The sequence below is a fragment of the Carassius gibelio genome, chromosome B19, assembly GCF_023724105.1.
Source record: "Carassius gibelio isolate Cgi1373 ecotype wild population from Czech Republic chromosome B19, carGib1.2-hapl.c, whole genome shotgun sequence".
Lineage (NCBI taxonomy): Eukaryota > Metazoa > Chordata > Actinopteri > Cypriniformes > Cyprinidae > Carassius > Carassius gibelio.
In genome coordinates, this window is record NC_068414.1 from 29,459,964 (window position 1) to 29,473,259 (window position 13,296).

Genomic DNA, 13,296 nt, shown 5'->3' on the forward strand with positions numbered 1-13,296 from the left:
AAATTAAATTTGGGTGAAACTGGTTTACTGTTTTTTTATAATTATATTACTTGTAGAAAAACTTTAAACACAATTGTAAATAAGTATAAAAAATGGCATTTGTTTTAGTTTTTCTTTTAATTACCATATTTTTGAGTTTTGCTTTGTTACCGAAATTGGTACCGAGAACCGTGGATTTTCACTGGTATCGGTAACGAATACTGAAATTTCGCTACCGTGATAACACTATTACATTGTGTTAGGTGCTGCTTCATAGTGCCATATTCTCATATAAACAACGACTGTAACAGCTTATTCACTTCAGAGTTTTCATTTTTGCTTTTACATAATCCATAACACGTTTCAATTCCAGCTTATTATGTAACATCTATGCTGTTTTTCCATGCATGCTGGTGAAACGTGACTTTTAAATAGCTGCTCCTACATTTTTCTTATGATCAAGCTAATGATGTACAGTGTGGCAGGTTTATTCACAGAGTGCAAGTGCAGCAGAGTTAAATGCTGTGACCAACAGAGGTCCTGGAACTTCTGGAGACCCCGCAGGACATCCAGTACACATTTGAAAGCAGCATGCTGGCAGACCAGAGAACATGGTCACAGATGCAGTCCAGTACAAGCAAATGGGTGTTTGCTTTGGGAAGCCCAATCAAGGTATGTTTGAAACAATATTCTGGAATTTGCACTGGATTCAACGCAGACAGCCTTGAAACGTGATAGCTGTAATGAACAGATCAATTCAACCGCTGCACAAAGAAACCCAGCTATTCCCCTTTAAACCCAAATGAGCTTGTACATCCTTGATATAAAGGAGATGAAGAGAGAAGCTTCCTGTTGATGTTGCATTTGAAAGGAATGTTGTTTTATATGATGAACCTACCTTTGTGCACAACTTTGGGGTCTTTGAGCTCCTTCTGTGCCTCCTCTATTTTATCTGAAAAATACAGAGAGTTTTATTTTAGCTAAATCCAATATTGAATAATAATGGCTCAATGATGTGGCATTTCAAAATTCAGCTTTTAAAACAGAACATTAAAGTGTGTCAAATATGGAAGAAGAAATGTATCTCTTTATATATACAGTACACAGTATCATCAATACTAGAAATATTTTATAAAAATATAATAGAATTACAGACAGTAATGGCCATAAAAAGACACTTGACCTTTCTTCCCTATATTTCACATGTACAGCAGACATTTCAAATTTCTTATCATCTGCTCTGTATGTGTGGGAGGGATATGCATACTAAGAATATACCCAATATTAGAATGCAATTACTGATTATTATATAAGAGCAGGCAGGAGTGTGTGTGTGTGTGTGTGTGTGTGTTTGTATCTACTGTATGCATGTACATGTGCTCTAAGATGTGGGGAATGAGAAGCAATCATCTTCTTTCAATACCTTAAGTCACACACTCATACACACCCACCCACTGCATACCCAAATACAAAAAAAGCATTGAAAAGCAGAAGAGATTGGTGTGGTGTGTTTCAACCACAAAACCCTATTACAATGCATGAGCAAACTCTAGTCTGCTTTGAAAACAACGCCTCACTGTGAAGCAAGAACCAAAGCAGTTTCGGAAAATATCCTCATTTGCTGTTTGGAAAAATACCGTGGCCACTAAGAGACTCCCGGACACTGTAATGGGAAAGACTCTCTTCACTGCAAGCAAAACAGGGTGGAGTGGTAAGGGGGTGCCCAGTGACCGAGGTCACAGCATTTTTTGTCACGATGAGTGGCCTAAAGGCACACCCTTGATTAACCCTCCCACCCCTCTCTTTCTTTCTCAGCAACTCAATTTGTTATAAAACCCAATGTATTTATATTAGTGCTGTCAAAATTAGCGCGTTAACGCATTCGATTAATTTGAAATATTTAACGCGTAAAAAAAAAATAACGCAATTAACGCGGTTGCAGTTTTTTTTATTTCCAGTTGTGGCCTATGTGTGTTCAACGTGCAAAGAAATATGGATAAGACCAAGGAAGCACTTTTAGACGGAAAGTTTCAGTATAAAAAACATTACTCTTCATTCAGTCTGCCACAAGAAACAGCAACATTAAAATCATGAACTCAAATGTCATTGTAAAAAAAAAAAAAAAAAAAAAAACAATGACTGTAACAGTGCGTAAATCAGACCTTTCTGTAACACTTAACGTTAATAAGCTTAAACGAAAATAACAAAATAATAGTGTAGCGGAGTATTTTTTGTACACAGTGCCGCGAACTGTCAATCACTCCTGTGCGCGTGCATCACTGTCCTCTTCGCAGCTGCAGCAACTTGCGCTCTCTCTCTTCATCAAGCTTTAAAACAAAAAGGGGACAAAAAGATCATATTGTATTTGTGCATAGGCTATAGATTAATTAGATAAATGAATATCTAAATTTGTGCCTTGCCGTCTACGGTATTTTAGAACTTAGAAAAAATATGCTGCAGCCAATGAGCAGCCAGCGGGGGCTGCAGGACGACTCAACCTCCGCAGACAGTTTTTAATGTTTATCAGACAATAAATACTCAATATTTTGCTTTAGTATAACTTCCGGGACAATTAGGGCCAGATTCGGGAGTCGGGACAACAGTTTAGATTTCGGGACTGTCCCGAATTTTTCGGGACGTCTGATCACCCTTCATGAAAGAGCTGCATTACTTCATTAGCTTGAGTCTGACCTGCGGTGATACGATTCGAATTTGGTGAGGTGTCAGTCAGCGAATCATCTGATTCTCGTCTTGTTCTTGCAGTATTCAGAGTCCGAAGCCAAGAAAACATATTAAGTGTTGTTGTTAACTGTATTTGATTTTTAACCGAATCGAGAGTCGTGGACACTCATAACGAGTTTCACACACCTTCTCCGGCCACGTTGAGTTGTTGACACTTAACAGTGGGAAAAGCGACGCATGCGCTATTCACTTGTATAACTTAAGGGTGAATGGGTAATGTAGTTTCTGCTCTGAGTGGGATGAATTAGGAAGCTTGCATTGTGAAGGGCGCTCTGAAAATCGGCAGTGCAGGTAAAAGATTAAAACCTCTATTAAAACAGATGTCCAAATGAGCGTACCGGTACGCTACAAGCACGTTCTGGGCGCATGGAGAGGTGGCAGTACGCTCAAGAGCTATATTTGGAAGTGGCGGTACTGAGTACTGGTGCGTACCGGCCCACTTAAAGCACTGGCAATGACTATACTTTGGAATTTTTTTGCAGTCCACTTAGAATTCAACATGGAAATCATTTTTGTTTTTTATTGGCATTGATTGTTTTGAAATTCAAATGGTACTTACATGCCTGTGTTTTTATTTCTGTAATAAATATGGCTTTCAAGCCAACAGTTAATTTGGAGGATATTGATGGTTTATTGCAGGTATGTTGTTTACATGAGAAAATCTTTGTTACAAATTAAACAAAAATTCCAATAAACAATCATATTTTGAATTTAAATAGTTTCTTTGTCTTGAGTTTACATTAATTATTTACATTTTACATTTACATATCCAAAAAGATTCAGTCTTTTAATTGCGATTAATCGCGATTAATTTTAAAAAATTGTGCGATTAATTAGTTAATTTTTTTTAATCGATTGACAGCACTAATTTATATACATAACCCAATCGTAGCAAATCTTTCCCTTTAACTAATATCCAGCATCACTCACCACACAAACCCTGGTGAAAACAAATTGACTTTTGTCCATGTAATGCACAACAGTTAACTGTTACTGTATGAAAACATGCAAAAAAACCTCTAAATTTCCAAGGTCATCATGATTGGTGTGTCCGTGAGAGCCTGAACTTCCTCCATATCTCCGGAGGTCTCATCTAAACCCTGATTCCCACGCTAGTCTTTTCTATCGCATCGCATCAATCCTTGCTTGTTTGCTTACTACTTAACTACCTCAAGCATCACAACATCTAATTCATCACCAATTATAACAGCATCACATTGTGCACCATCATTTGGGGGATTTCTCGATGCGGAGTCACCACAGCTGTTGAAGGGCTAGAACAGCTTGGTCTAACCACACATCCAGATGTACTGGTCCTACCCTAAATCGTTTAGAGCAATCAATGGATCATATGGATACCAGTATATGAGGGATCAGATAACAATAATACTCAATGAACCCCCAAGAGAATCTCCTCCGTTAACCCTATCCCAGAATTCCGAAATAATGTTTGTGAACTCCACCAGGGATGGAAGAACTGAAATCCTGTGAATCAGAAATAAAAATATTCTTGTTGACCCAAAAGAGAGTGGTTGAGAATGTTGCTTCCTTAAATGTGCACCAACCGAATCCATATGGGCTTCAAACACAAGAGCATTGTTGAGCTTCTTTGCATACAGTATAGTATAGGAAAATCATTACCAAAGATAATTACGCTTGGTTTCAACGTGATTTAACCAGGAAAACCTTCCAGTGACGAGCAATTTATCGGTTTACACTAAAAAAGCAAATGCTGCATGACACATCACAATCACAGCCAATAAGAACAGTTTGTTTAATACAAAGCAAAGTGGAGTGAGATTTTGGACCAATGAGATTCCACTGTGACTGAGGTTACTCAACACAATACCAAAATTGATACCAAGCAATGAAAATAATGTCAAACACATTGCAGTCTGATGACCTGACAGGAAAGGAACCTCATGACAAAATTAAGAGTGAAAGAAGAACTGAAACACTTCAGAAAGTTGCTAGTCATGAACCCAATGCAAAGAATCTCCTCTAGAGATTTTCCCTTCCTCTTTTCAACTCTGATAGTGTTCTCAAATCATAGCAGATCTGCAGATGTGGTGGATCTCTTGTAGTGTTTTGTGAGGAACTCCCTGGACTGTGGACCAATTGCTTCCAATCAAATGAAATGACGACCAACTACCATTGAATGGCAGTAGATGGGCAACAATTGGTCCACTTTTAGTTCTTCTTGTTCTATTCATCCATCATTCTCTCCGACACACACCTTCTTTCCTCCAGCACACAAGATTTTCCTTCCAAACCAGCAACCACACCAAATCCAAACCTCAGATTCAGTGGAACACTTAGCGAGGAGAGTTGGAAAACAGAGATGCTGCACAGGGGTGGCAAATGAGGACGATAAAACAGGCTGAAATTTCCCCTGGTTAATGCTGCCATGACAACAAGGAATTCTGAAACTGCTTTCTTCCTCGAAGGAACACCCATTGGTCATCTCGATTGGTCCGGGAGACTTCATTAGATGTTAGCGAATGCGCTAATGACATAGAAGCTAATGGAAATTTAATATGATCAGAGCTCTAGTTTTAATGGCCGTGGCAGCTTGAGCAGCGTGTGGGTATAAATATCAGTACATGAGTGGGTAGCGCTTATTCACATAAACAAATTTAAAATAGGAGCTGGACTGCGTGTACCTGTCCTAAAGAGGAAGGTCATTAGAAAATAGTCTCAGCCTCAGACTGTTCATTTGCCTTCTGATGCATAATGCAACAGAAATGGCAAGACCTGTCAAAATCCACTACTGCAATACACAGTTTGAATTGAATTTAAATTAAAAACACATGTACATAAAAAAAAGAGTAATAAGATCTATTTAATACTCATTTTTAAAATATATATAGGCTACAAATATGTTATAAACAGAATGCACAGGCTATTTTATATATAGATACAATTATATTTTATCTAATCTACAGTGACAAAACAGACTTACAAAACAGTTTACAACATCCTGCTCATCAGTATGAAGCATGCAAATCATCAGAGGCAGTGTTGCAGTGTAAAACTACTGTTAGTTTTCCACACCATGTGTTTTGACAACTAACAGAGTAGGTGTCAAAAGGTTAAAGTAATTTGCCTGATAGCTTAGGACTTGTTATGGCATATAGAGGTTGAACGCCTGTAAACCAGCCAGTCTTTCACACACTCTCAAATACACACTTAAAAAAAAAACAAAAAAAAAAACAGCGTACAATCTAATGCTATGGCATCTAATTTAGGGAACGGTAATTACTAAATCAGAGTGAAATGTCCAAACATTCAACAGAGCATTCGTACTTCCATCCCAGATCTGATTAAAGCATACAGCATCTCTGGTTTTATGTCAATCTGTGGGAATCACATGTCTAAAGCATCTTATGCAACCTATATGCCTCCTGTCATGCATGCAGTAACACACCAACACATCCACAAAAACACAGAAAGAACAAAAGAACCATGCCGTTCAGGAGGAAATATCTGCAAGAATGTATAGTAAACTTAGCACTTCCTTTGCATGTCTTTTATGTTGCCTCTTGCAGGCACATGAATACTTCTTCTTTAGAAACTAATATCTGAGCATGCAAGTACTCAACACACACACTTCCATGGAATTCACTCCAGGATTCCCTCAAATCCAGCAATCCCACGCTGTTCTGCTGGGAGAAATGGAGCCAAAAACCTCAGTTGATTTCTCAAGGATTTCCATACAAAACCACACTGGATCAGTTTTGAGATTGAAACCCCTGAATTTTGCAGTGGGACTGAAATAACATCCGCCTAGAACATTTGTGCTATTTCTCATGTCAAATTTGCACTTGAGAAAGCCTTCTGATTACATGTACAGTAACCTCGCATTTAAAAAGGGTCATATCACATTTTTAGATTTTTTTTTTTTTTTTTTAGGAAGGAGATATTACTTTGATCGAAAGTGACAGTAAGCAAATCTTTGACAGTAAGCTATTCTTCATATTAAGCAGCACAATTGTTTTCAACATTGATGGTAATAAAAAAAAAAAAAAAAAAACTCCCATCAGCATATTAGTTTGATTTCTGAAGGATCATGCGACAGTGAAGATTGGAATAGTAGTTGCTGAAAATAAATTACATTTTAAAATAGAAAACAGGGATTTTAAATAACAATAATATTTCATTATAATACTGTTTTTACTTTATTTTGATTCAAATAAATGTATCTGTGCTGTGCAAAAGTCTTCTTTCGAAGGCATTAAAAAAAGTCTTACTGACCACAAACTGTTGAACAGTGATATACAAATGTTAGACTATTTTTTTTCATTAAAGTTCTCACATTTTTGTGTATTATTTTAACATTACTGGATCCGCCAAGTTGATGTTCAATCAATTTTGGACTGTTTTGTATTCTTAAAGTTTTAATTTCAGATCAAATTCTGATATTTAAAAAAAAAAAAAAAAAAAAATTAAGAAAATTTGATTTCTTAAAATTTGACCCTGTTAAATCAAGACCTGAAGGTAAAACAATGCAAAGTTTAGTTTCAGCCCAATGACCAGAGAGCACAAGGAAACCTGGAAGACAATACAAAACACTGTTCATACAGTGGAAAATGGTATATTTACCATCATCTGCTAGAGAAAAGGCCATCTTCAAGAGTATACAGGGTTCTCAAGGTTTCCTTACAGGAAGCTCGGATGAGCCTAAAGCTACCAATCAGCACGCAGGAGACAAACAAGGGAGCTGCTTACCAGAAGCGGAGTCAGTAACCTTCCCCTCCTCATTACTGTCAGAGCCCACACACACACACCCCAACACAAACAAATACACACACACACACATACTTCACTGCAGGACTACAGCATCTCAGACTGCATTACACAACACTCTGTCTTCATTAGCTGCATCATCACTTGCTGTCCAAACTTCCTCTTATCTTTCTCCTGAAATGAGAAATCTCTCTTTTTCTAATTCCCTGACTCCCCTGTTGAGAGTCGAGATAAGATGACATACAACATCAGGTTCTGCAGTGCTCCGAATGGTTTCATTTACACAAAAGCAAAGATCCTGAAAACTGGAAGTGTTCTCAATAACCCTTTTCAGGATCTGTCTTTCAGGGTGTTTCTCGTCTGAGAACATGCAGCACTTTTAGGAACATCTGGAGAGTTTGTGTTAGATGTTTCTAGAGTCAGCGGCAAAGAATGGCACATTATTGATAAGGCGCATTACTGTGAGCCCACGGCCGCTCTTAATAATGCATAACAATAAAGAGACGGCTGGAATCACGAAGAATGAGAGCGAAGTGAAAAGAAACTTTCAAATGCAGAGCTGTACTTGAGCATCCTACATTTTCCTCAATAAATACTTAAAAAAAATAACATTATAAATCAATAAAGATTCACAAGTGGTGGAGCTGGAAAGGGCTGAATAGAAGTTGTGTTTACCACAGAAAATTGATCAGCAAAGACATTTATAATGTTACAAAAGATTCCTATTTCAAATAACTTTTTTCAACTTTTTATTCATCAAAAAAATTCTGACAAAAAAATAAATATATCACAGATTCCACAGAATTTAGCAACAATTGTTGCAACACTGATAATAATAATTGTTTCATGAGCAGAAAACCATCATATTAAAATGATTTCTGAAGAATCATGACACTGAAGACTGGAGTGTAATGATGCTGAAAATTCAGCTTCATATCACATAATAAAAAAATAAATAATAATATATAGATTATATTTAACATTTAATATATAAGTTTATTTCAGTACAATACATGGATTTCTATTATAAGTGCATTACTGTAAACACAATTTTTGCCAAATTTACAACAAAACAAGGATTTTCTTTGATAATCTACATTATGTCACAGATGCTGCACAGTTTAAAATGCATTTAGCTTCCAACAGAGTTCAGAAATGAGAACCGCTGTTTGCAATGTTTGACAGCACCTCTACAGATGCAAAATAAGATTAATCTGCTTTCCTGAGATTTAACACCACACTCCTAGATCAGGACCTCTACGTCCCACCCACACACGCATCTGTCAGTGATATCCTGTGCACTAGCATCTCTGTGTGCATCGAATCACACGTCTTCGCTTCACCCACCGAGAATGCTTACAAATCAGTACCATTTGTTGTCAGCTCTTCTCAAACACACACACACACACACACACACACACACACATGTGCGGCGAGACTGCCCCCGCAGGAAGTGGTGGGTGGATGCAGCAGTAGACGGAGCTGATAGTGAAGTCTGCGTGGGCACGCTGGTGAAAAATTGATCCAGTGCAGTACAAACATACACCTCCTAGACTACGCTTATATTTATATCCCATAATGCAAACACGCAGAGAGAGCGTGAGACGACTGAGTGCATCCTATTCATCTACATTCATCATATTCTATATATTTCTTTCTTGATTTTGGAAACCAAGGGTGTTCTAGATGGGTTGATGGTTGTCGCAGTGTGCTATGCAGTTGCTAGGGTGTTCAGGGTAGTTGTCATGGAGTTGTTATGTGATGCTAGGTTGTTCTGAATTGTTGTCAGTGTGTTTTTATATCTAGGGTGTTCCAGGTGGTTGTCAGGGTGTTGCTATGCAGTTGGCTAGTGTGTTCGGGATTGTTAATAATTGATTAATCTTAATGATTTAATCGTTTTGTTAAAAAGAAAGTCAAGTTACTCCTGTGGTTCATGCTGAGATTTTTCACACCGACTCCCTTCATAAATTACCCTGCGTCTCTCAATGAGGTTCCCGCTGGATCCAGCTACGGGGATGATTCATCGGCTCGCTCTTGTTCTCGCAAACACACACACACACACACACCTCATTCACAGCTTTAATTATTCATCAATGGTTGATCTACCTGAGACTACCACTTGTTGTGTTAAATAATTAATGAACACTAATGCTAAACAGACTAACAAAGAGAATCCGCAGGGTAGATGTGTTTCCCGTCGCTGTTCACCTGCACTCGGAAGTGGGAGTCACTTTTACGCATTGCGCATCTTTACACACACACACACACACACGCTCTAATGATTAAACTCGCTCTGTTGCTCTGTGGATTCGCTCAAGAGCGAATGAGGATAAACAAAAATGTGCTGCATGTCTCATATTGATGCTGCAATGTTCACGGCTGTTATTGCTAAAGACATCGCGCCACTGGAAACGGGAAGAATCGGCGGTCGAATATGAGCCTTTGCACAAAATAGCATGCTCCTGTTTGTACCTCCTATAAAGAGGAAATGAAACCAACCCAGTGCATTACAGTCTGACACCACAGCTCCCAGCCAGAGCAATGGATTAAAATAAAGAGTACACAAACAACAATGAACTTCAAGAAATGAAATGGGGGACATGCACACAAACAGAATTTTAAAAAACAGTATTGGCCACTCCATAATATAATCCATTTGCTGAATTCAAACATTACCAACAAGCATATCTGAAATTTAGAAAAATTTAAATGGATTGAATGAATTTCAATTATTATAGTGTACAAGTTTTCTAATTTGACTCAAAATATTTCATGATTTAACCAAAAACAAAAAAGCAACACTGACAGAGGTTCATATGTCAAAAGCTGGCCATATGACATCAAAGTTATTAACGCAAACTTACTGAAATTACCATGTCTAGAAAGAAAATTTAAGAAGACAATATACTATAAAAATGCTGCTAATTAATTTACTTTTTTCACATTTCAGATGGGGGAAACATTTCACAATTCACAAACAGGGAAACACAAGTGTGAACTGACAATGACACAAAGCTTCCCTAACTCAAAAATTTGCCCATTTACCATTAAGTCAATATTTCAATGTTTTTCAAACATACATCCGCAACCAGATGTGAAAGCAACAGGTTACAAGTTTTGTTTTTTAGAATGATTTTTTCAAATGATTGACTATTTTCAGATTCCGGTGTTTATGTTTTAATTAGTTGTTATTTTGAATTACATAAATGTATTTATTATATGAATCAAAACAAATTGAATAATTAGTTGTAAAAATGACATTCACCCAAATACACACACCAAAAGTAAAACCAACTTAAGTTTAGAATTACGAAATTTTGTAACATTTACCTATTCACCCTTTTAACAGTATTCAAGAGAAATAAGAGATCCATTAAACAAAAGGGACCCCCCCCCCTCCCAAAAAGAAAATTGTTTGCAATAACAATATCAACTGAAACAGAACCCTAAATACAGAATCAGTATATTTTCAGAATTAAGAATTTAAGACTGGCAAACCTGTTTTCTTTAGGCAGAGCTGACATGTTTAAATCTGTGACACTCCTCTGAAGTGAGTTTTCATTTCCTCATTGTGTCGGGATAATAAATCGCATCCAGAGTGATCTGGAACAGAGTGCAGCAGCATTGTGTGTGTATATGTGTGTGTGTGTATATGTGTGTGAGGCTGTCCGTTTACAGCCGTCTGCCTGACTGACAGCAGAATAGCTGCTCCCTGTCGCCTCCCATAACATCAGTTTCTCTTATTGCACTCTGGCATTTAACAGTGGACAGCACATGCAAATACACACACACAGCCATGTGTTCATTCATTAAAGACACGATACTCACTCAGAATCTTCTGACCAGGGTTATTATTATATAGTTAACTAAAACTAAAAGATTTTAGCTACTCAAAATAACAAATTTGAAATTAAACTAAATAAAACATAAAACCCTAAACTTATTTTATTTCAGCTGGTTTCGAAGGCAGGACTTCTCATTTAGATTTTAGTTAATACACAAAAAATAAAACATAAATAAAACTGGAACAAAAATGTATAACTATAAACAAACAACCAAATAATAATAAACATGGCAAATAAACAAACCAACTCAACTTTAACTAAAATGAAAAAAGAAAATTAAAACAAGCACAAAATATGATCAAAAATGTAATAGTATCACAATGAGACTAACATAACACTGCTCCTGACTGAGTTTTTGTACATTTTTATAAATATAAGAATCATAAAAACAGCCATCAATCTTCTGACAAAACTGTCAAATTATTATAAGGCAGTAATATAAAATATAATGATTAATAAATAAATGTAATTTTAATAAATCATAATTTTTACATTACAATAAGTCACATTTGAAAGGGAGATGAGCCAGTTTGTCACTGGGAAATTATTTTTTGCAAAAATAATATAAAATGTTTTTTTTTTTTTTTTTATGCAAAATACAATTTCTGAAAGTTCTGGTTGAACTATGACCTAGACGTAATTCTGGCATCAGCAACAAAAGTGTGTGTGTGTGTTCTTTCCTCTAAGAAGTCCTGCTTGCCCAGTTAAAGCAACCACACCCTTTACTCCACAAAATAGGAGGCACTTGTATAAATGTGACTGTGCACTGCAGGCATTCAACCACACACACACACACACACACAAGCGGAGTCACACGGTGTCCCTGTGAAGTGGACGGGGAATCCCTGTCAGGGCAGGCCGAGCCGTTCCTGACCAAACAAACAGATGATGTCATCATTAGCTGGGGCTGAGCGTGGGTGATCCTGTTCTATCCTGCCTCACACAATCCCACACAATCCCTCCTTTATGTGCAAGACTCTCTCTTGGACTTCTCTTTTACTTTCTCTTTCTCTCGGGCAGGGTTAACCCTCTAAACACTGGGCTGAACCCACTCTGGACATCACAATAAACATGATTACACAGGATAAACTTAAAGAATGAACCTCACAAAAACAAGTCCAGGTCACATTTCAAACCAAAATCCAAAATAAAAACAATATAGTCAAAAAAAAAACAAATAGTCAAACATTCTATGGTTTCGATTCTATCAGGTTACAGATAGCAGTCATTTCAAAACATTTCAGCCAATTTATATATGTTGTGTATATATATATTGTATTAATATATATTATATATTATAGATGTTGAAAAAGAAACTGATCTCCAAAGCTCAAACCATAAAGCAATGGATAGTTTTCCAAATCTGCAATGAAATGACATTATCACAGCATTAACTGAGGGTGCTATTGATTTCGTTTGAGGGTGATTACACTGTAAAATGTAACTGATGATCTTTGTACAAAAATGAAGTGAATCAGTCAACTTGTCACATTTTACAATGCAGCACCCTCTAGCACCCCCTGTAGAACCGGGCCTGTACAAACAACAATGCAGAATATTAACAACTATGACTGGGACTGTCATATACATTTACACTTTTTTAAACTATTATAATAAAACACTGTGCATTTTTATAGTTTAGTTGCCGTGTTTCTGCATGTTGTCATCTTTAGCGTGCGGCGCTAAAAACAGAAATGCAGAATTATGGCTGTCAAATGTCTGACTTTTTGTCCCCTGCCCCCAAACACATGATTCAACTATCAGTCGACTATCGGCAAGATTCAACAACTGTGATTCGACTATCTAAATCTTTAGTCAGGGACACCCCTAGTTATTTGCATGAAATTATGCATAATTATAGTAAGCATTATAATGTATAATTAGATATACTGTAATATAAACCATTACCAAAAAAGTATTATTATTTTTGTTTTGTTTTTTATTTTATGACAATTGAGCTCATAATTCAGATCTTATCATAAGG

At 36.8% G+C, this 13,296-nt stretch overlaps 1 protein-coding gene across 4 annotated transcripts in view; it reads right to left on the reverse strand.

Annotated features, from left to right (window-relative positions):
* LOC127978728 (zinc finger protein 40) overlaps nt 1-13,296 on the reverse strand; it is a 56,556-nt gene that overhangs the window by 13,238 nt on the left and 30,022 nt on the right. For all 4 annotated transcript variants that reach the window (XM_052583598.1, XM_052583599.1, XM_052583600.1 and 1 more), the window contains one exon: nt 878-931. In XM_052583598.1, the coding sequence (XP_052439558.1) occupies nt 878-931 (54 nt within the window). The remainder of the gene's footprint in view (nt 1-877; nt 932-13,296) is intronic.